General features: G+C 42.2%; 1 protein-coding gene across 1 annotated transcript in view; it reads right to left on the reverse strand.

The window, feature by feature from the left end:
• Positions 1-4,947: 4,947 nt before the first annotated feature.
• arfgef3 (ARFGEF family member 3) overlaps positions 4,948-25,087 on the reverse strand; it is an 85,860-nt gene continuing 65,720 nt past the window's right edge. The window contains exons 36-41 of the mRNA XM_061745067.1: positions 19,400-19,618; positions 19,139-19,310; positions 16,404-16,505; positions 14,252-14,634; positions 8,685-9,225; positions 4,948-6,529 (exon numbers count right to left, since the gene is read on the reverse strand). Of these exons, the coding sequence (XP_061601051.1) occupies positions 6,338-6,529; positions 8,685-9,225; positions 14,252-14,634; positions 16,404-16,505; positions 19,139-19,310; positions 19,400-19,618 (1,609 nt within the window). The 3' untranslated portion in view covers positions 4,948-6,337. The remainder of the gene's footprint in view (positions 6,530-8,684; positions 9,226-14,251; positions 14,635-16,403; positions 16,506-19,138; positions 19,311-19,399; positions 19,619-25,087) is intronic.

Below are 25,087 nucleotides of genomic sequence, written 5' to 3' on the forward strand. Positions count from 1 at the left end.
TCCCATTGCTGCTTCCACCTGCCTACGTGGATGTCTGCTGTTGCTGCTTCCGCCTGCCTGCACCCCCCCCCCCTCTGGTCATCCCGCTGCTGCTTCCACATGACTGTTGTGTGCTGCTGACGCCCCCCCCCCCCCCCCCCCCCACCTCTGGTCATCCCGCTGCTGCTTCCACCTGCCTGCTGTGTGCTGCTGACGTCCCTGACTCCCCCCAGTCTGGCCTTCGGCAGGAGGGTCCCCCCTTATGAGCCTGGTCCTGCTCAAGGTTTCTTCCCTCCTAAAGGGGAGTTTTTCTTGCCACTGTTTGGCTTAAGGCTTTTCTCCCACTAGGGGAGTTTTTACCTGCCATTGTTTATATGATAATTGCTCGGGGGTTTATGTTTATGTTTATGTTCATGTTCTGGATCTCTGGAAAGCGTCTAGAGACAACATCTGTTGTATTAGACGCTATATAAATACAATTGAATTGAATTGAATTGAATATCTACCGCGAAGCTATATTTGAGACTAACTATTATAGTTTTGTCCTAAAGAGGAGGATGTTGACTTTTAAAGAAAAAAGCTTTAAAATTAAAGCATAATTGTTGGTTTTTAAATAGACAAACATTAAAATTGGCAAGGACTGTGATGAAAATGCAAGACAAGGTTTCAAAACTCCAGTTTTCTAACGATGTTCAAAACAACAACCTCATGTGGTCATGTGACATGTTTTGTTTGAATGTGACATGTTTTGTTTGTACACGGAGCAAAAACTGTGGTGTTTTCATGCGTTTTGGCCGTTCGTTTACATGAAAACAAAGCTCAAAGTCACCAAAAACGATCATTTCTGAAAACTCCGGCCAAAGTGGAGATTTACAAAAAGCAGTCACCAGCTTCATGTGTGCGACCTGCGTTTACATTTTATTTGGCCACAGTAGTTACTTGTGTCATTTGTTGATGTTTTTTTCCAGGATTCTGATTGGCTAGCATGACTTTATCTTCTCGTTACACTGCCCCCTGTAGGTTTGGATGCTCATAGCACCTTAACAGCTATTTATGCGGGTTTGTGTAAATGACGGTATTTTTCAAAACGTAGAGGGGGAAATATCCGTTTTTGTAAATACCCGGCTATGTGTAATCGTGGCCTGAGTCAGTTGCTGGAGAGAGATGGAAAAAAGGGAATGAATGAAGCAAGAAGGAGTAAATGGGAGAGAGCAATGAGTGCAAATGAAAAAACCGAACGCTCAGCTGAGAGTGAAAAAAAAGAGGAGTAAATCTTCTTAGGAACATCAGATGCCCCGCCCTCGTTGATCGGCTCTTCTGGCCTCAATACGGTCCAGTCCGTGGTGCAGACACTTCTGTAATTCACAACTTATCCTGAAATACACTGGAAGCTTCAGCGTCTGTTATCTATGCCAACCGACTCCCAGCTGTGTTTCAGTGCATTCAGTACGTGATTAAGCTTTGATTGAAATATAAAGGAAGACATTTGTCCTTAAGTCCAGGGGTCAGATACATTGAACCACATCATTTCAAGTGCAAACTCTGCATATGAAGCCTTTACTGCAGAATAATACCATGCATGGTTCTGCCTTATAAATCTAAATGGTTGTGAAGTTATGTGCATCTGGACAAACTAAATATCCTGTCCCTTATTGACCATGAATGGAGGAAGACTCCCCACTTAGTCACCACATAAAAATAACAGCATTCACTGAAAGTAAAACTCATACAATCTTCTGTAAAGCAGAGAAAATAAATGTGGTTTTATTTGGCATGTCAGTTCTGGAATCAAACAGAACATCAACTGCTGAAGTGACAAAAGTAAAAGAAAAAAAGTGATGCAGAGATAAAAGAAAAATTATAAAAATTGATGGTTTTATTATAAAAGAAAGGCCAAGACGCACATCATCTGGTCATCAGAGATAAGGGAGGTTTATATGCAACCAAGGAGCATAAAAGTGAGGATGATGATTTAGCTTTAAGTGAATTCAATTCAATTCAATTTTATTTGTATAGCGTCTAATACAACAGATGTTATCTCTAGACGCTTTCCAGAGATCCAGAACATGAACATAAACATAAACATAAATAAAAGTGAAGGTGATTGGGCATAAGTTGTGCAGGGCTGAGCATCTGGGCTTTAAACTGAGCTTCAAAGTCTAAAGCATCCTCTAAACCAGCATTTGATGGCAGAGAATTCAGAATGATCACTGAACACTCATTCTCCTTTTAAAATGACATATGTAAAGTCTAACAGCACCATCAGAGCTGCCATCACTGCACATGAGCTTTAAAGGAGCATGAGACAGGATTGAGGCAGGATTTATGAAAAAAATTCGTAAACGTTTTAAGTTTAGTAATAATGTCAGATGAAGCGTTCCAAACTAAAAAGAATGATTCCTCTAGTGTATCTCTCCGTTGCCTTGAACAGGCTGTGTGCTGCAAAATGTGCTGCAATTGTGGGGCCGAATTTCCCGCGCTGTCCTGTGGATGTGACGTCACATGACGCTGCATGCACGTTCTCCCCGTTCTCCCGTGCCGGCTTCACTGTTGGCTGCAGTACCCCCGACGGCCGTCGTGGCGAAGGGTGGCGCTAGAGAGTCTCATTTCTTAAAAGGAGCCTCATGCTCCTTTAAGCATCGTTAAGTTTTATCTAGTATATTTGCAACTGCGGCATTATGTTGATATGAAGGTGAAAAATGCAACAAAGACAAGCACATGTTTGATTGAACTGTTTACAAAAGCTTATACGTCAGAAAATATGGATAGAATGGTTTCATAAGGGTCTGAAACCAAACTCAACTTCATACATTCAAATAAAATGGGAGAAGGAAGGAGGGATAACTATATCGGAGGAAGAATGGACAATGATATGGAGATATCAATGGACCTGTAGCAGCTCACAGAAGTGGAGGAAGTTTGGATGGAAAAGTGTGATGAGGTATTTTATTCCACCCTCCCAGAAGTCTCATTATGATAATAACTCCTCCGTCTGTTGGAGAAACTGTGGGAATCAAAATGCAAATCAGTCCTCAAAAAGAGATAAACATTTAATGAATATCCTGCTAGTGTCCTGTAAAAAGGAAATGGTCATCACAGGAGAGCACAGCTTTAAAGGTATGGATAGAAATTACAATGGACATTTATAAAATGGAGAAGATAACGGCATTTATTAATTATAAATTGGAGAATTTCACCTCATACTGGGAAAACTGGCTCAACTACGTCACGCTCCATAGGCCTGATTTTATTGTGTTATGTGGAAAACATCACTCCCCACTTGTGCATAGTAGTTTTTGTTGGTTTATCTTTCTTTTCATTGTTTGGACATAAAACAAAAACATTATTCCGACATTTAGGACAGACAACAGATGTAAGATGTATGCATACATGATGTATCAGATGTGAATGTCTAATGCTGAATGTCAATAAAAAAAATTTAAAAAAGCATTGTTAAGTTCATTCATTCACCTTCAGTTCACCTTTATTCATCGCACAAGGGGAAATTATTCTCTGCTTTTAACCCATCTGTAGTTAGACCAGGGGCAGTGGGCTGCTATTTTTACAGAGCAGTTAGGGTTAAGGGTTAAGGGCCTTGCTCAGGGGCCCAAAGTGGTTCATACCCTGTGCAGATAAGCCCTGCTTTTACCCTGAGACAGGAATGAGCAAGTGCAGATAATGAAGTCTGACTGCTTTTTATTTTCTGTTTTTCTGATTGTAAATCCTAAATCTGGAAATATGAGATTTGTCTTGCTTCTAGTAGTCAACGCTGTGTTTTTAAATTCATCCTGAATGTTTTTTCTACACTTTAAATTTAGTAGTTTACTGTTAAAACAAGCAACAGAACCCAGAGTTCTTGTTTGTACCTTTATCTTTCACTATAATAAAGCTTTTTTCAGGTAACTTCACCTTTTGAAACATGAAGTAACATCCATGAGTTTATGTTCTTTTTCTTTGGTCATCATTTCAGACTCCCAGAATTAAAAAAATATGCCAAACATCAGCATCTTTCTCTAGTGGAAACATCGTCGACAGTTGACGGCAAACCAAATACCTGGAACGTTTATAATTTCCATTTGGAGCAACAGACACTGAAGTAAGACTTGAGGCGAGGTCCCTGTGAGGAAGGAGCAAAGAGACAGGGAGACGCTGTAAACATCCAAAAAGGTGGCATGAAACCAAACTATCAGGCAGATATGTTGTCACTGATCATCATTTACTTACCTTGAACCTCCTGTAACAGACGCTCCCTGCTCTAATCTATTCACACTGCAAAAACTCAAAATCTTAACAAGAATATTTGTCTTATTTCTAGTTAAAATGTCAATTTTTTTAGTCAAAAAAATGTCATTACACTTAAAACAAGACTCATCACTGGAAAAAACAACAATTTTCACCTGTTTCAAGTAGATTTTCACTTAAAATAAGTAGAAAAATCTCCCAGTGGAACAAGATTTTTTGCTTGTAATGAGAAGATAAATCTTGTTCCACTGGCAGATTTTTCTACTTATTTCAAGTGAAAATTTACTTGAAACAGGTAAAAATGGTCAAATAAGTTATTTTTCTGGTAATGACTCTTGTTTTAAGTGTAATGAGATTTTTTGACTTAAAATGAGACATTTTAACTAGAAATAAGACAAATATTCCTGTTAAGATTTTTAGTTTTTGCAGTGTATTTCTTTCATTCTTCTTTCTCGGTTCTAGTTTTGAACAAGTCATTGCCCAAACGAACAATTAGCTCCTTTAAGTGCATAAATATCCTGCTGGAGACCAGCTGGGCGTCTGAATCACCACAGATCATGCAGGTTATAACCCTTCAAACTAACATTGGTAAATAAATAACCCCTAAATAGGGTCGGTTCTTCCTGAAGGTGGTGGTCATCCGCTTTACAAGGTTTGCGGAGCTTCCTGCTCTGTGGATCAGCCATGTGTTCAGAAAATTTAACGCCAAAGATTTAGATTTTCATTTTATTTTTACACTTTGAAGCTTTGGTCCAACGAGAACATCAATAGCAAAGTTCCATCCAGCAGTTATGACAAAAATACCAGATATTCTGCTGTCAAAGGTAACGCTGAAGTTTAAGTTAGTTTCTTTTTGAAGAGTTTTGATTACTTTCACTTCAAAACAGCAGGCATTACAGCTAAAAACCTTAACTGCTCAATTTTCTTGCATTAGAAAGATTACTTAATTGACAAATTGATTTAAGAAAAACAGGACTATCCACTTGCATCGTTGGGTTGTATTTGGTTCCATGTTAAATTAGGATGTTGAACTCTCCAGTGACGTGAACCCAGATGCAGATGAAGCCCCAGCAGACAAAAAAAAAAATCTCACAAAGAGATAAAAATCTTCTTAGAGACACAAGAAACCTTTAAATTAAGACAGAACTCACATAAATACATGTGCACAACATAACAGGCATTAAACATCAAAATGCTCACACTACATGTTGCATTTGTTTAAAATAAATACTCCAGTGTTCATGGCTTAATAACAGACATTCATTCAGTGTTCCGGCAAGTGAGCGGACGAGGCTGCAGGACATTTAAAGCTGAATTTAGATAATCCTCAACCAAGGGGAAACATTCACATACAATCGGATTAAATATAAATAAGTGTCCTCTGGATGTGATGCCTCGCCCAGATTCTGAAGAAAGAAAATAAAAACCCTTGCAGTTTGCAGATATTAATGCTGTGACTTCATTTGAAACGGGGATTTATGAGTCCAGTGATCTCTGAAAGTCTTTCAGACCAGTTCTTTCTGCCACCGGTGGTGGCAGCGGTGGCTAAAAGGTGGAGAACATACAACTCAGCTTTTCCTTAAAGGCACCCCATGGATATTTTCCTCCCTATTTAGTTCTCAACCACTAGTGGCGCTGTGGAGCAAATGGGCCGGTTTCTCTTTGTCTGGGACTCATGCTCTGCAAGCACATCGAAACACTTGCACAGGACGACAAGATAAACATTCAGGAGAAACATCTTAAACCAAAAGCTGGAAAAGAACTCATTTACCCCTCCGACATTTGGGGATCCGAGAAATGCAGCGATGCACGTGGAAACGTCACACCACAAACGCCACTGAAACACCTGCGACCCACTGAGCCTTTATTGCCAACGCAGGTCATGATTATACTGAACGACATGACACTATTGTGGCAAAATTAGAAGCGATTCCTCAAATCAGATTTGGGTGCGCCTGTCTTCTTTCATGTTTTGGCGTCCACAAATAAACCATTCCAAGCGCTCGTTTCTCGTAACACATTGGTCTCATCACGACCAGATAATGTCATAAAGTAGCTTCCTCCCCGTCTGCTGTGCTGACATCCGTCACCGATCGTTTGTTTCCTTGCGTTGTCCTCACATGATGATGTCGTAGAGCCTGCCGACCCGGCCGAGCCAGTCGCGCAGCGCCTGGCGGACGCGGGCGTCGGTCACGTGGCAGGACAGCTGGCTCAGGCAGGGGTAGAGCGCCGGCTGCAGCGCCAGGAAGGAGCCGTCCGGCAGCAGCAGCACCTGGTTCAGCAGAGTCAGGACCATGTTGGTCCACGCCTGCAGAGAGAAGGGACGGAATAGGTTAGGGCCAAGAGATTTGAGAGGGGAAGATTTTGTTTATTGGGCACAATTTCAAGAATAAAGTCGAAATTTTCGACTTTTTTCCTCGACATTGAGTTTTTTCTCAACATTTCAACTTTTTTCTCAACATTTCAACTTTTTTCTCGAAATTGTACTTCAAAATTAATCTCAACATTTTGACTTTTTTTCTCGACATTTTGACTTTTCAAAAGGTTGAGAAAAAAGTCGAAATGTCGAGATTAATGTTGAAATACAATTTCAAGAATAAAGTCGAAATTTCGACTTTTTTCTCAACATTTTGACTTTTTTCTCAACATTTTCACTTTTTTTCTCGAAATTGTACTTCAACATTAATCTCAACATTTTGACTTTTTCTTCTCGACATTTCGACTTTTTTTGACATTTCGACTTTTTTCTTGACATTTAGACACTTGAAAGTCGAAATGTCGAGAAAAAAGTCGAAAGGTTTAGATTAATGTTGAAATACAATTTTAAGAATAAAGTCGAAATTTTGACTTTTTTCTCGAAATTGTACTTCAACATTAATCTCAACATTTTGACTTTTTCTCGAAATTTCAACCTTTTTTTGACATTTAGACTTTTTTCTTGACATTTCGACTCTTCGAAAGTCGAAATGTCGACATTAATGTTGAAATACAATTTTAATAAAGTTGAAATTTCGCCTATTTTTCTCAACATTTCAACTTTATTGATGAAATTTTGACTTTTTTCTCAACATTTCGACTTTTTTTCTTGAAATTGTACTTCAACATTATTCTCAACATTTCGACTTTTTTCTGGAAGTGCATAATGAAAAAAAAATCTTCCTCCTCTAAAATATTATTTTTATTTTTCTCCTGCCTGGCCCTAATACTCGCAGAGGTGGAACAACGCTGGGAAATGATGACTGTAACCTGCTAAAAGGTTTTCCCTTAAAAACTGCTGTGCATCTTTCACAGTCACTGATGTGGACAGATTTACTGGTGCTCTTACAGCCGGGTGACATGGGGCCTCATTTCTCCTGAAAAGTAGATGAATTAAAAGCTATATGTTGTATAGAGAAAGTCAAGTGTGAAGGAAAGGATTAATTTACTCTAAAATGGCCTAGACAATTTTATTGGTGGCACTGAAATTGCATTATGGTCATGTTTCAAACCAATCTTTGACCTTAATTTGTATAACAAGTGTTTGTAATATGTTTTTTCAGTCATTTCTTTCTATTTAAAGAAGGCAGCGAAGGTGTTTCTTAGATTTCTATCCAGAGCAGATAAAGCAACGCTTTTGGATACTTAAATATATGAACCATTTATATCTTAATCAGCGCAGCAGATTCAGACATGGATTCTTGTGCAACATGGTGTTTAAAATCAAATAGTTTAAAATCTTCCTGCTGGTCAACAAATACCTGAAAGGTCTTGGACAAGAATCCATGCTGGATCTGTTAGTTCCTATGAAGCTCCCAGACCCCTGAGGTTCATCTGGATCTGGTTTGTTGTGGTTCCAGAACCAGAACCAAGCAAGGTGAGGCAGCGTTCAGTTATTCTGCTCCTCACCGGTGGAACAAACTTCCTGTAGACCTGAGGTCTGCTCCAACTGTAGATCCTTTAAATCAGGATAAAAACATTACTGTTTACTGAAGCGTACTCCTAAATTAAATACTTACCTACTGTACTCTATTGCCCTTATTTTTTAACAACTTGTGCTTTTTATTATTTTATCTCTCTTCTTATCATTTTATTAGTTATTTACTGTTTAATTGTGTACTGTTTACCAAAGCGTACTCTTAAATTTAAAACTTGTGATTTTTGAAAAACATGCAATATTACACTAGTGATGGATAAGCCCTGAATGCAGGTATTGTGACGTAGAATTGTCAAATTGGTCTGAGTCACCGCACGAATTGTTACAGATTACTTTTGTAATACTGTTTTTGACCCGGTCTTTGTACATTTCTCTTTTCTTATCATTTTATTTGTTATTTACTGTTTAATTGTGTCTTGCTGCCTTTAATGTTGATGCAAAGAACTTTGAATTACCTTGTGTTGAATTGTGCTATACAAATAAACTTCCCTTGCCTAAAACGTGTGTGTAACTTCTCTTTTCCAGCCTCACATCTGGAGCTTGTGCTCACCTGGATCTGAGCCTCGGAGTCCCTGAGGGAGACGCTGTGGGAGCTGATGGTGGATCCGGACCGGGGCCGTTTCTCCTGCCTCAGGACCTCCGGCCCCGCGCTGACCGAGTGCCTGAGGGCGGGTCCCTGCTGGTCCAGCAGCTGCTGGGGTCTCTGTGGAGGCCCCCGGGGGTCCGGCGGGCCCCTCCTCTCTGCCCCGGGGGCCCCCTGGCCTCCTCCTCCTCCTCCTCCTCCTCCTCCTCCTCCTCCTCCTCCCCCCGCCGCCGCTGTCCGGCCCTGCTCCTTCATGTACAGGTTGACGTGGCTCTGCTGCTGCGGCTGCTGCTGCTGCAGCTGCGGCGGCGGCTGCTGCTGCTTCCTGCGTTTGTACTCCATCATTAGCTTACTGATGGTTTTATCTGTAGCAATGGTGTACAGTTTGTTGCCGGCGCTCTCCCACCATTCCTTTCTTCGTCCGGGCCCAACGGGGCAGGAACTCCCGGTCAGAGTGGAGTCCCTCCTCTCTCCGGAGCGGAAGTGGTGGGGCAGGCTGCCCGTGAAGCTGCAGCACACACAAATACACACAAAACAGATGACGTCAAGGACGGAGCCGGAAACATGACCTCTCTGAGGATGAAGGTACTCAAGGTGGGACAGAAACATCATCATCATCCTTCTTCATGCAACAGGGGAATCCATGGACTAAATACATGTTTAAAATAAGCTCATCTAAGTAGCGTTAAAGTGCTAAACACCGAAACTAATTTTGGTTGTTGTAAATGTGCTGCTTCTATTCTTTTTTTTTTTGTCAGCATATATATACATTTTTAACATATATTATATATCATATTTAATATATATTTATTCTATTAATAATATATATATATATATATATATATATATATATTATTAATAGAATAAATATATTATATAAATATAATATATATTTATTCTATTAATAATATATATATATATATATATATATATATATATATATATAATATTTAATAGTCTTAAATCTTTAATGTCACCAGCATTTTGTGTTTATGGTCTTCGCCCATCGTGAGACACGCATTGTGTCGTGTCTTTGGGGACCCTGAGTGTCCCATCCCCAGAAAGAGACAGTTTCCGGACTATAAGTTGCGTTTCTTTTCATAGTTTGGCCGGGGTTGTGACTTATATTCTGGAGCGACTTATGTGCGAAATTATTAAAGGAGCTTGAGGCCGGATTGTGGCAAGATTTATGAAAAAAATCTGTATACATTTTAAGTTTTCTAGTAATAATGTCAGATGAAGCGTTCCAAACCCAAAAGAATGAGCCCTCTAGTGTATCTCTCCTTTGCCTTGAACAGGCTGTGTGCTGCAAAATGTGCTGCAATTCGGTCCCGAATTTCCCGCGCTGGGCTGCGGATGTGACGTCACATGACGCTGCATGCACGTTCTCCCCGTTCTCCCGTGCCGGCTTCACTGTTGGCTGCAGTACCCCCGACGGCCGTCGTGGTGAAGGGTGGCGCTAGAGAGTCTCATTTCTTAAAAGGAGCCTCAAGCTCCTTTAACACATTATTACCAGTTTATCATTTCTACGGAAGAGTATTAGGGCCATGCAGGAGAAAAAATATTTGAGAGGGAAAGATTTTTTTCTATTCTGCATTTCGACTTTTTTCTCGACATTGTACTTCAACATTAATCTCGACATTGACTTTTTTCTCGACGTGCATAATGAAAAAAAAATCTTCCTCCTCTAAAATATTATTTTGTATTATTTTTTTCTCCTGCATGGCCCTAATACTATTCCGTACATTTCACATGTTATTTTCACACTAAACCGCAAGTGGGCGAACTGCAACTGACGATGAGTCTGACGTAAGCGACGTAGAGGAGGAAGCGCCGCATCTTCTACCTCTGGAGTTAGCAGAGTTGTTTAAAAGTGACACAGAGATTGAAGATTTCATTGGATTTTAGTTATTTGGAGTGACAAGGATGGTTTGGTAAACTTCTTAGCATGTTATTTATGCTATAGTTATCTGAATAACTCTTAGGGCCTGATTTACTAAAGGTTTGCGTGCGTAAAAACGTGTGCAAACTTGACATCACCCGCAAACCAATGTGCAAGCTGATCTACTAACAGCGTGCAAAGAGGACTGCGCCTCTCAAATGAGCAAAATAGCACACGCTATTCATTTAGTACTTTTGCCCTGATGAATAATCAATATGGGGCGTACCCGCCAGAAATCGCTAAATACTGGGAGGGGAAAATGCAAATATGTGGTTAGTGTCTAAACTGGACGATTCAGTCTCTCTCCCGATTTCCAAGTGGGAGGCGGATCTTTCTCTTAATACCGACCAGTTTTCTTGGTCACAAATATGCTTAAATACGTTTACTATGACAGCTGTGGCTGGGGCGTCTCCGGGTCTCCCGGGGGGGGGCTGGGCCGTGGACGTGGGGGTCCCACTCGGAGGGCCCGGCCCTGCCTGGGTGGGGGGTGGCTGTCTGCGCTGGGGGGGCATTGCTGCCTTGGTCCTCCGTCGCTGGGCGGGCGCCACGTGCCCCTGCGGATGTGGGGACTCCGTGACCCTCGGGGTGTCCGCCGGGGTGGCTCCGGGGGGGGTGGGGCCGGGTCCGGGGATCGGGCCTCCCCTGACCGGGGGATGCACGGGCGGGCGCGGCAGCGGGGTGGCACCATTCCCAGGTGTCTATGTCTTATGTTGTCAGTATGAATGGGGGGATGTTGGACCGTTTCCCCTTCTGTCTGGGGGCTCCGGCGGCGCCGGGGGCGCCCGTGGAGGTACGGTGGGGCCCTGGCCCGGCTCGGAGGGCCGGCCCCCGTCTACTGGATGGCCGGTGGGGGGGCGCGGGTGTCTTATCAGGGCCGGCTTTGCTGGTCCTGCTTCCTGGCTTCGGCCTCCGCTCCCCCTCCTTCCCCCCCTACACGATTCATACGCACATAGGCGAGGGGCGGGGGGTCGGGGTCGTGGGGGGCCTCGCAGGCGGTGGGTTGCCTCCCTCCTACTTCTCCCCTCTGTGGGGTTGCTGGTGGCCTGGGTTCCGGGCTCTTCCGTGTCGGCCTCTGATCTCGCGGGTGGCGGGGTTGCTCCCCCCCCTCCCCCCACTATAGATACACTTCAGGTGGAGCTTTGTTTGGTTTATCACACACACACACACACACACACACACACACACACACACACACACACACACACACACACACACACACACACACACACACACACACACACACACACACACACACACACACACACACACACACACACACACACAGGCTTGTTCTGACCTGCATGCTTGCTTTGTAGTTTTTGGGGTTAGGTAGCGGTAGCGGTAGCTTAGCTCAGACTGCGATCAGATCTCAAGATTTGTGTCGATTGCCCTTCATGTTTTGGTCGGCTCCGTGCCGGTTTCGTACTTTGTTTGTGTTTTTTTTGTTGCAGATTTCCAGTGCTTGACGTGTGTTTCTGTGTGTTCCTGCTTCCTGGATTGGCAGTGGATGTCGTCACCCCCACCACCCCCCCCCCCCCAAAAAAAAAAAAAAAAAAAAAAAACCACTGGGTTTGTATGTGTATATTTATGTATGTGTATGCATATGTATGCATACGGTATGTATGCGTATATATATGTATATATATTGAATATAGTAATAATGCACATATATATACCTTTGGTTTCTACCGTCATGGTATCAATCATTAATATGTGTGCAGACAAGGTACAAAAAAAAAAAAAAAAAAAAAAAAATGCAAATATGTCCATTTACCACACGCAATGAGATTTACCAAGCCTGAAAGTTTTTGCGGGGATTGTGATTGCGTCTGTATTTAATACGTTCGAAAGGAAGGTGCTAATCTGCCCAGCATTACACAGGGATGCTTGTTGGTGCCTGATTTGAGGACTGGGGTGGGGATGGCTCAACTTGTGGTGAGGATTCTCCACATGCAAAAGAAGAAATATTTTATTTTAATGTTAAATCGAGTATTATTCAGCAAAAGGTTGCCACAGGAGGCACCTTCATTTTTTTATTTGTGATTATTTGTGATAAATAAATAAAGTGTTTTCATGGAGAATACAGTGTTTCTTATTGTGCGCCTGTTCTGCAGTCTTCGTGTTGTGTCGTATTCAGCACCCCTGCCGTGAAAAGCACCCCCTCGTCTGACAAAAATGATATTCTCATTCCGTGTCACGTTCTGTTTAGCGTCCAGTTTTGTGTTAATGATTCATGTTTAAATGCGCTCATGGATTCCACAATAGTCATACTTTCCCACAATCACAGTCACAGATGACAAAAATCGGGTAAATGGTTATTGATGTCATTAATTAATAGCCTGCTTACTGTGTTGTCTTCCATAATATTTGTAAATATATATAATATAAACTCCTAAGTATGTGTTTGTGTGAGTGTGTATATATAAATATATTGAAGTGTCAGTGTGTTGTTTTTTTTCTTGGTCTACTTATCATTGAATATACGAGGGGGTGCTTTTCACGGCAGGGGTGCTGAATACGGCACAACAATTTGCCTCTTCCACTAATATCTCTAACTCCAACTCGTCAAATTTCATTTTGCGCTCGCAAACCGTAAGACACGCAACACCTCATTTAAATACTGCGGTTTGCACCTGTTATCAATTGCGCACGCAATCTTAGTTGATCACCCGCAAAACACACAACAACAGCACGCGCAAACTTTTTCAGTGCACACGCAATTTAGTACTCTTTATTTAGGATCTTAGTAAATCGGGCCCTTAATGTGTTATGTTAACATACCAGGCACGTTCTCAGTTGTGTCATGTAACGTAAGTATACCGTACAATTATTCAGCCTTTTGTTGCCTCTATTCTATTTTTATTTTAAATTGCCTTTCAAGATGACATGTCTGTTCTTGGCAGTGGATTTTATTAAATACATTTCCCCCCAAAAATGCGACTTATACAGTAATCCCTCGTTTTTGGCGGGGGTTAGGTTCCAAGAAGAACCCGTGATAGTCAGCACCGCCCCGCCGTGACCCGAATAATTGGATTTGAATGGGAGAAAATGAAAAATGATTATGAAAAACAAATACAATAAGTACATTAGGACAAATTGTGACTGGCGTGTATTTCACTGCTCTTCTGATGCTGCTGCATCCTGACTCCTCTCTGTAGCGTCTTTTTCTTCAAAACCCGTGGTGCAGGTGTGTTTTTTCCAGAGAAGAACATAGTTATGGGCAGTTGTTGACGCTCTTTTTTCTTCTGAGCAAAAAGATTGTTATAAACCGACATGCCACCATGGATTATATCTGAGACTGTAATGAACGATTCTTTAAAGGCTCCTGTTCTTGAGCTGCTGCTGAAGCTCATTGGCCGTTCTCAGCTTGTTGCTAAGCAACCAACGTTATTGATACAGGAAGAGAAGAAGAAATGCAGAACACGATGCACAATGAAAAAACGTGAAGCAGCGAGACGTGAAAGGTGAACCACGTTATAGCGAGAGATTACTGTATACGTTTTTTCCTTCTTTATTATGCATTTTTATGGCTGGTGCAACTTATAGTCCGTAAAATACGGTAGTTAGAATTGATGTCAGACTGATGTCTAACCTGTATCTTGGACTGGGTGTGAGTGTGTCTCCTGGCGACGTGGCGCTCAGCTCGGCCCCCTGACACCCGCCCTCCTCGGAGGGCGTGCCCCGGGCCGACAGCCCGCCCGCTGACGTTGGCGTGGAGGTCTCAGACGGGAAGAGAGGCAGGAGGAAGACGTGATCCCCCCCTCCGCCCGCGGCTCCTCTGAGCAGCGCCGTCTCCTCCAGCGAGCTCTCCAGGTCCCGGTGCATCTGGATGTAGCTGTTGCACAGGTCCACGCACACCTTGTACAGCCGTTTCACCAGCCAGGCCCAGTCGGCGCTGCCCAGCGGCTGCACGCTGAGCGACGGGACGGGAGCTCGCCAATGATGCCGCTTCTCTCTGCCTCGAGGAGGACTCACCTGTGACAGGAGACAAGGAAACCATTTTACTGAATGACCTACAGTAATGGCGCTTTTCCACTAGTACCTACTGACTCGCCTCGGTTTAGTTCTTTCCCACTAGGGGTCTAATGTGCCGAGTAGATACTTTTCTATATCTATTCTGCCGAGGTTCTAAGCTGCTGAGTCGGCTGTATCTGACATCATCACACTACAGACCACCGATTGGTCGGGGGGTTGGAGTCAGACGTCTGAGTCAGGATGTGAAGATCAGTGAAAGAGACTCTGACGGCTTCTTGTTCATTTTATCAACAGGCAATGGCAGCGCAAAAGTCTGTTTCATGATCCAACTCTGAGGTGCAGATGTTCATAAACCTGGTGCTGAGGAGAGAATTAAAAAGGGATCTAGACGGGCGATAAGGAACGACCAGATCTACCAGGAGCTCTGTCCCTTCATAGCTGCTCACGGCTCCAGCTGACTTTGCAGCAGCGCCGAGACAAACTAACAAAATTTAAAAAGCGTTGCCGCTTGAAGCTTCTCTCACTCTCATTTTTTAACTTGATATTGAACAGGTTTAGATCACACAATCAAATACGTCACAGCAGCTTCACTCCAACCTCCTACTTCTGCTCCAGGTGCTGAATTGTTATGGAAAAGAAACCTGGTCGAGTTGAGAGTCGAGCCGAGTAGGTGCTAGTGGAAAAGCGCAATAATTGTACTGGAGGAGGGTGAAAAGCTCATGACCCTGATGATCGTCTGTATGAAACGGTGACAAATAAAAGGAGAAATCAGCAGCAGGAAGCAGAGAGGACTTCGGTTTTTGACGCCTTTTAGTAAAACTAATTTGAGCACTACTTTGAGCGCTAGCCCGGCTTGTTTTCTTTGAGGCAGAAAAATAGATTAGTATTTCTTCTCATCTTTAGCAGGTTTTAATATTTCCTCTGAACTGGACTATTTAACTGGGATTGAATTTAGTTGTTCAATCCCGAATAAAATACAATCCCACTTGTCATAAAAATCTACGTATGATTTAACTTTGATTTAATCTGAACGTTCCGACTTAAAAAAAAAAAAAATACAACTGCTCTAATTAATATCCTTTTTGGTCCAGGTCGAAAAAAACACATTCAATTATTGTATCATCAATTCATCATGTGTACCTGACTGACATATTGTTAGTGGGCTGAAGAGAAACAGTCGGGGACTGTGGATGATTATGATCATGATACTCTGAAGAATCTGGATCAGACCAAGAAATTATAGTAGAACTGATGATACGGGTCAATCTCAGGTAGAGTAAGGGCCGTCATTAGCCACGACATTTCTTACACTCTTCTTACTCTTCTTACTCTTCACGGTGAGAGTTTGAAAAGACGATGATAATGATGAGGATCAACCTGCAAACAAAGTCGGAACCTGACCGATGAAGACGACCGATTGTTTCTTTAAATCCAGAGGAAAGGTAAAAACGCTCTATTTCTTTGATTTATGATTTCATAATAATTTCTTTTGCTTGATCAGGAGGAAATTAAAGTTTTAATAGATTAAATAAAACAAATGAATGAACATCCTCCAAGAATATAGAAGAATAAGATGATATTTGTTTGGCGCCGGATTCAACATAAATATGTTTTGCATAAATAAATGGAGTCATTTCCAGGGTGCACACCTGACTTCTGCTGGTACTGAGCTGGAATAACTAAAGCAGACCTCCGTCACCCTGTACAGGAGGAAGGGGTGTAGGAAATGAATGGATTGATTGATTATAGGAGCTTTGTGCGTCTGTTACCTGTGCTGTTTCCTCAAAGATGTCTTCATCCTCGGAGGAGGCAGATCCAGGCTGAGAGGAGTCCGAGCTCCCCTCCTCTTCTTCATACAAGATCCTCTTCACCTGAAAGACACGAGGAATGTGGAATGTGAGACAGTTTTCAAGCCTCTTCAGTGCATCTTTGGAGGCAGCTATGCTGCGGGCATTGATGTTAACATGAGTACCAAATGCTTGCTAAGACGCATAGATCTGCAGATAGGTGATTAGATGGAATGAACTTAAGTTAATGTGTCATTTTTTGATGCATTTAAACATTAAATACCTGCTCTGAGCTTATGCCATTACACCTACCAAACACACAAAAGTGTAGACATAAAAGTCCAGCTGAAAACTCATAGAAACACTAGAACATGCTTGAATATTTGAGTAGTTTATTGAGGTATCAATCGGGATCAGGCAGATTGGTGGGGCCAATATTGCTGAACTGAAACGAGGGCTCACTGTGTCACAGTGGAAGATTTCCTTCAGTCAGACGTTCAGTCAGAAGTGACAGGTTGTTTTATGGATATGAGGAAAGCGTGTCTGCCTCAGTACACGGGCTGGTACCACTTTTGAAGCCCCAAGTGGTTTGTAGAGAAGTTGAGTTGAGACCTGGCCTCAGCTCCCGGTGCTCTTGAGCAGTTTAGCTCCTGAAAATCTCAGACTTACCTTCCTGTATGGAACCGTCTCGACCAATCACAGCTTTTGGCTCATTGCAGGTCTTTACGGAAGAGTATTAGGGCCATGCAGGAGAAAAACTATTTGAGAGGAGAAGATTTTTTTTATTGTGCACTTCGAGGAAAAAGAGATTAATATGGAAAAAGTTGAAATTTCGTGAATAAAGTTGAAATTTCAACATTATTCTCAACATTTAGACTTTTTTCTCGAAATTGTACTTCAACATTAATCTCGACATTTCGACATTTTGCATAATGAAAAAAAAAAATCTTCCTCCTCTAAAATATTATTTTTATTTTTCTCCTGCCTGGCCCTAATACTCTTCCGTAGGTCTTAGTTCACGGCTAAAAGTTTTTTTTTTTTTTACTGGAGTACAATAATAAGTAGCTCTCTGCCAGAAATCCATCAACTTTTTGTTCCAGTGGAAAATCTTTTTAAATGGTTTGGTTTGAAACCATTTCCCTCTTGAGAAGAGTACAAGACGTTGCCGTCTTCTCCCGTGATTCATTTCTTTTTATTGTACTAAAGCCATTAATCCACTCTGAGCTGGGCAGACAGTAGTTTAAAGGTGAAAGCGGCATGGTTTAACAACAAAAAAAGGCAATTTTCACACTCAAAAGGATTCTGAAGAAAAGCCTAATCAAGAAACTGGGAGAGATTCCCCAGAACTGGATGGCGGTTGTAGTCAGTGCTTCACAGATGTATCCAGGACATGAGCTACAGCTTGTTGGTGTCAAGCCACTCTGAACCAGACACAACCTGGGCTAAGGAGAACACGGACCGCTCAGTGCTCAGTGCTCCAAAGCCCTCTTTTCAGGTGAAAGTACATTTTCCATTTTATCTGGAAATCAAAGTCCCTGATCCTCCTGGAAGAGACAAGAGGCTCAGAATCAGAGACGACGTTCCCGTAATCCCTGATGATTTGGGAAGTCATCACTGGTGCTTTATCAAGTCGCCCGCCAGGAAATTTTGGAGCACTGCTTTGCTGTGCTTTATGAACATGCTCTTTCATTTTCCATCAGGTTTTCCTTAGCTGAAAACCATAATCATCAAAATTAAAAGAAATAGATGCTTCAGAATTATCAGTCTGTGAGCTATGAATCTGTTTTTTGAGATTTAATTTTTTAACTGAATTCTTTTACAGTAATCTCACGGGGGTTACGATTCAAAAAGAACCTGTGATAAGTGAAATCTGCGAAGTAGCAAGCTTCTTTTTTTTTACAATTATTATACAAGGCTTCAAATTGCAGATATCAGCCCCACCCCACCGTGACCCGAGTAATTGGATTTGAACGGAAGAAAATGAAAAATGATGAAAAAAATACAATAAGTACAGTAAGACAAATAGTGACTGGCGTGTATTTCACTGCTGCTGCATCCTGACTCGCTCTGTAGCATCAAAAAATGAAAATTCTTGCATATATAAGCCTTAGAATGAAGGAAAATGGAGACATTTCGAGAAAAAAGTCGAAATGTCGAGAAAAGTCGAAATTTCGAGAAAAAGGTCGAAATGTTGAGAAAAAAGTCGAAATGTCGAGGAAATAGTCAGAATTTCGTGAAAAAAGTTGAAATGTCGAGAAAAAAGTCTAAATGTCGAGATTAAAAAGGAAAAAGGAAGGAAAAGAGAAAAAAGGAAAAAAAGAAAAAAAAGAAAAAAGAAAAAAGAGAGAAAAAAATAAAAAAAGAGAAAAAAATAAAAAAAGAAGGAAAAAGGAAAAATAGAAAAAAAGAAGAAAAAAATGAAAAAAAAGGTCAAACATTTTTGAAAAAGCTCCAGGAGCCACCAGGGCGGCTCTAGAGGGGTTGCCGACCCCTGGTTTAGCCAATCAGAATGCAAAACACGATGCACAATGCAAATCCGTGAAGCAGTGAGATGTGAAAGATGAACCGTGTTATAGCGAGGGATTACTGTAATATATTAACTTAAAATATGTTCTAACTCATGAGAGATTCACCTCATGATACATGCACACAATGTTCATTTTAAAGCCAAAGTTTGACACTGTAAAGCTTAAATTAAGTAAAATACTGGTTCCCACCTGCTGCGCGGTCATGCTCTCGGCCTGGCTCAGCGTGGCCGACAGCAGAGCCTGGAAGTACAGGTTGAAGCTCATGGCTGACTGCCGATAGAGATTGGCGGCTCCACAAACGCCCGACACCTTCATCAGCAGGTACTTCAGACCCGGCCGAGTGTCGAAGTCCCGCGCCGTCCTGCAGAGAGGAGATCCAACGCACTCGTCAGCTGCAGATTCACTTTCTAAGCTCACTACGGCGTCAGAACTCTCTCTGGTGGCAGTGACCTGTAAGAGTCCAGCAGCAGATCCAGAATGATGGCTAGATTGGTCATGGAAATGTAGCGCAGGAAGCCCGCGCTGGGTCTGCCGGGGTCCGAGCTCACTGGCGTGACCCTTTCGTTGCCTTCGGGCTGCTTGACGAACTCCTCCAGCAGGATGTCATGGAGGTTTTGAAGGAGAACCTGGTGGGAGAGGAGGCTCACCACGATGGTCCGGAACGGGATCCTGCAGGCGGTTCAATCACATCCAGTCAGTGTTTATTAGGGGTGTAACGATACACTAATCTCACGATACGGTACGATACACGATATTGAGGTCACGATAACGATACGATATTATAGCAGTATTTTTTAACAACCTTGAATGAGGAACATATAACTGGAAAAAATTGTCTTTTATTTGAAAGACACAAAATACAAAACAATGCTGTGCGTTTGCCCTATTGTTACAGTTTGTAATGATTTATAACTGTTTAAGTTTTAAAGAGAAAGCCAGGCCAACCATTTTCCACAAACTGAACTAAAAGTAAATGTCAGGTTTGCATTATGCATCTTCAGTTTCATACAAGTAAAAAATATTTAGAAACTGAATAGTTTCGCTCATGTATGACTTGACTTTTTTCTTTTCCAGAAATTTAACAACTAAAATAAAATAAATAAAAGTAAATAAATACATACAATTTTACATCATAAAAAGATTGATTCCTGCTCACCTTATAAGTGTAAGAGGCGATTTTTTTTTTTTTAAGAAGGTTATTTTGGTAATTCAGGGTTCATTATTTTATAAATATATTCTTTATATTCTGATATAAATCAGGGACTATAATGACACTAGTCAGTTTATCTGTAGTGATTAGTCTGTTTTAGATTGGGCGGAGTGATACGCCACAGTACGGCACTAGGTGCTGTGTTGATGTTCTAAAATCCTACACTGTTGAGCGGACATTGAAGTACACTGGAACTCAGCAGAAGTTGTCCCCGTGTTTATCCTACTCACGACCCCAAAAAGGTTTAATTTAATAAGGTAAGGCTTAACTCTACACCAGCCTTACATAAGTAAAAGTTCAGAGCTCAAAACCCTGCAAGAGTCCCGTGATCGGGACCAAAACGGTACTAGTTTCTTCTGAGCGGAGGAAGATTTTCGTCCGCGGGTCGAGGCGTGGTCGGCACAAATACACTGCGCGTTACTAGTCAACACAATATAAGCTATTAATGTTAATAATCCAATATCGCGATACAGTTTGTCACCTCCATGACACGTATTGTGATGTTTTTGTATCGCGAAATTTCGTGGCACGACATATTGTTACACCCCTAGTGTTTATCAACAATCAATCTCTGGTCTAAATGGGCCAGTTGCACTGTCGCGCAGCTGAGGTTTAGCACGTAACCAGGTGTTAAACGCCTATGTGATGTTGCACAGTCATGTGACCTCTTAAACTCAGCTGAGCCTGTGCCCGTCATAACAACGCAGTCGGGTGAACTTGAAAAGTACCAGCCAGTGAAACTGGAACAGTTGCAGTTTAAGTAACATTGTGTTTGTTGTGTCAAATACAAAGTTCACACTCCAAACCAGCAGAGGGCGACCACACAGTACTGGTGCTCCCAGGAAGTGCACTAATTGGGGCCATCTTCACCTGTGCCAAGGAAGGCATGGCAGGAAATGTTTGGTCTGGTCTGTAAGCTCATCTCACTCATGGTAACAACTCCTGACCACAGCTCCTGATCGATTAAAAGACGCAACTGGTAGGAAAGAACCAGTTTGAATGTGGATGTGATTGGGTTTTTTAGTTTAGGAAATCCAATGCAATTTAAGTTGACTTAATTTGTTTATTTTAATTTAAGCATGTATAGATTGTTGAAAATAGGTAAACATGATGGTACTTTATGTTTAGTTAATATTGATCATTTTTGAGACATTATTAAGTTAAGAAATTGACTTTGAGAATTTAATTTAAATGTTTGAGTGACATATTATTTAGAAATCCTAAAGGAACATGCTTATTGATTGTTTAAATTGAGTCTAACTAATGTGTTTTCTGTTTATCTTAAAGGTTATCAACCTACTACTACTCTTCTTTATCCCATCCCATTACATTATTTGATTACCCCCGTTTAAACCCATCAAACTAAACCCATCTTCAAGAAAATAAAACATTGGATTAAGAAGAATTGAGTTGTCCATTGCATCCTTCCAGAATTGATCAAGCAGTTTTTCAAGTTTGGGCAGAGTTGTGGTCAGAACAAACGCATAACTTGACAGTGTTCAAGTAACACTAGGTTAGCCAGATGCTTATTGACAGTGCAACTTTCCCAGTTAGTTTTGCTGGAAAGCTAAAACAGCAACAATTACTTTGTGGAACATTATCCAGCTAAAATAAACTCACATACAGGCGTTACATCCTTTTTATCACCACTTTGAATCACATTTGATAAAAAAATATATGAGAAATTCTGACATCTAGTGGCATATTTGAATATCGCAGTAAAATGAAGATACAGTAGATATCACATCCTCAGTGTCCCCATCAAAACTATGCTGATATAAATGTGAAAAATGGCTGAAATAAATGGCTGTAGTGTGTTTTTTTTGTTTTTCTTTTACACCATATAAAAAGCTTCAGATCGTATTGACAAATATTTTCTTAATAAAACAAAAGACCCAGTTTGCATTTTCAAACAAATATCCACAAATATGGTTTTGATGAGTATATTGTACCCTATCAGTCATGAAAGTTTGGAGCGGAAACGTGAAGTTACATGCAAACACACTAAACAAACAAGCAACAAATGGATAGAGCTGCACAATGAATCCTCCTTGTTCAGTTATTCCAGAGAACATTTATAACTCTAATTAAACCCATTAAGGCAAGATATTGCTGTACCAGTTCCCGTGTTTAGAAAGTGGCTTGGATTTGCCCTAAAACCCCGTGCAGCCGAAGCAAGCAGGATGAAACTTAAAGAAATTTAAAGCTGCCACTGTGTGCTTGTTTTGTATTTGGATCTTCTAATAGGAAACACACAGACATGAGGACTTCCTCACATCCTTCTAGCCTGCAGTTGCTCGTGCCGCCACACAAGGAAGCCGAACTGGAGTGAATTAAGTGGCTCTTATCATTATCACCCACCACTCTAATTCAGAAATAAACTCAAAATCATTTAGTAAATTCCATTAGCAGGATTTCCACATCCCACCACAGCGCTGCATGACTGGTTGATCCCACTGCGTATTTTCTACACATTGTGCAGCTCTACTGGTGGATGACGCAGTCAGATTATGAACATCTGTCACACTATTAAATCTGACAGACATGATGTCACTGATGAAAACAGCCTTACCCAATTTTCCTGTAACAGAGCAGCAGAAGAAAAACACAGACAGTTCAATTTAGAACATTCATTTCTCAAAGAAACTGTCGCTGATGCTTCATTTAAAAACATTTGTTGAAAGAGGGAAAGATATACTGACTCAGCTATCACTGAAAAAAACCTGACTCGTGCTGATAGAAAATCATTTTAGTTTGGAGCTGTGAGCGCAGTTTTAATAATAATAATAATAATACATTTTATTTGTATGGCGCCTTTCAAGATACTCAAGGTCGCCTGACAGCACAAGAATACAACAATAAAAATACAAATTACAACAGTAAAAAACAAGTATAAAAAATTTAACACATTATCGACAGCAGAGTCTAATCCAAATCATAAATCATAAGCCTGCCTAAAAAGATGGGTTTTGAGGTGAGATTTAAAAGTGGGAAGAGTGTCCATGTTCCTGATGTCGGGGGGGAGGCTGTTCCAGAGGCGAGGGGCAGAGCGGCTGAAAGCTCTACCCCCCATGGTGGACAGGCGGGCTGGGGGAACAGTGAGGTTGGTGGAGGAGGCAGACCTGAGTGACCGGGTGGGAGTGTTGACATGGATGAGGTCTGACAGGTAAGGGGGGGCAAGATTATGGATGGCGTTGAAGGTGTTGATGAGGATTTTGTAATCTATGCGGTATTTGATGGGAAGCCAGTGGAGTTGGTGAAGAACGGGGGTGATGTGGGAAATGGCAGAGGTTTTGGTGATGATGCGGGCTGAAGCATTCTGGACCAGCTGGATTTTATGGAGGAGTTTGTGGGGGAGACCGAATAGAAGGGAGTTGCAATAGTCGAGACGGGAGGTGACCAGAGAGTGAACCAGGATGGCAGTGCTGTTGGGGGTGAGTGAGGGGCGGAGGCGGTTTATGTTGCGGAGGTGGAAGTAGGCGGACCGGATGGTGTTATTGATTTGTGTGTGGAATGAGAGGGTACTGTCGAGGACGACACCCAGGCTCTTGACCTGAGGGGAGGGGGAAACCAAGGAGTTGTCGATGGTGAGTGTGAAGCTGGGCTGTTTGGTGAGTGTGGTTTTGGTGCCAATGAGGGCTAACTCTGTTTTATTGCCGTTTAGTTTGAGGAGGGATGAGGTGAACCAGTCTTTGATGTCATGGAGACAGTCACAGAGGGAGGGAGGTGGGAGGGTGGGAGTGGGTTTGGAGGAGATATAGAGCTGGGTGTCGTCCGCGTAGCAATGAAAGTTGATGTTATATTTACGGAATATTGAGCCAAGTGGGAGGAGGTAGATGATGAATAGAATGGGGCCGAGGACAGAGCCCTGGGGAACGCCAGAGGAGAGGGGAGAGGAATGGGATGAGAATGATTTTAACTGTATAAACTGGGTGCGGTTGGTGAGGTAGGAGTGGAACCAGTGTAGGGGTGTGTCAGATATGCCAATGGATGCTAGGCGGTCGAGGAGGATGGAGTGTGAGATGGTGTCAAATGCTGCGGTCATGTCGAGGAGTATGAGGATGGATAAATGTCCAGAGTCAGATGCCAACAGGAGGTCGTTTGTGATTTTAATGAGTGCTGTTTCTGTGCTGTGGCGGGGGCGGAAACCGGATTGAAACTGTTCGTAGAGGTTGTTGGTGGAGAGGTGGGCCTGTAGTTGAGAGGCGACAACTTTTTCCAGGATTTTTGAGAGGAATGGTAGATTGGAGATGGGGCGGAGATTATTGAAATTGTTGGGGTCTGAACCAGGTTTCTTTAATAACGGTGTGATAGAGGCATTTTTGAGTGGGGATGGGACAGAACCAGATGTGAGAGATGAGTGAATAATGGCTGTTATCAGGGGAAGTATAGAGGGAAGGGAAGCTATGACAAGGGGGGATGGCAGGGGGTCGAGTTGACAGGTTGTTGGTTTGGAAGTCCGGATGAGTTTGGAGAGGTCTGTGGGAGAGGGGAGTTGGAAACAGGAGAGAGGTACAGAGACTGGGGGGTTTGGAACATAGGGAGGAGGACAACCGGATGCGAGGGGGGCTAGTTGCTGATGAATGGTGGATATTTTAGCGTTGAAAAATGACAAAATGGAGTTGCAGTAGTCTGTGGAGTAGAAGTGTGGGGGGAGGGAGTCAGGGGGGCGGAGGGAGTTATTAATGACAGAAAACAAAGCTCGGGTGTTCCCGGCACCGGCATTGATTTTGGCTGCAAAGTATAAGTTTTTGGCTGAGGAGATGGCGTTTTTATACTGTAGGATGTGGGCATGATACATTTGTTGGTGGATGGTGAGACCGGTTTTATGGTGAAGCCGCTCCAGCTGACGGCCTTTGGCCTTCAGCTGGCGCAGGTGGGGGGAGAACCAGGGGGCAGAGTGGCGAAATGTGATGTTCCGGGTTTTG

Source organism: Cololabis saira, chromosome 17 (genome assembly GCF_033807715.1).
Source record: "Cololabis saira isolate AMF1-May2022 chromosome 17, fColSai1.1, whole genome shotgun sequence".
Classification (NCBI taxonomy): Eukaryota; Metazoa; Chordata; class Actinopteri; order Beloniformes; family Belonidae; genus Cololabis; species Cololabis saira.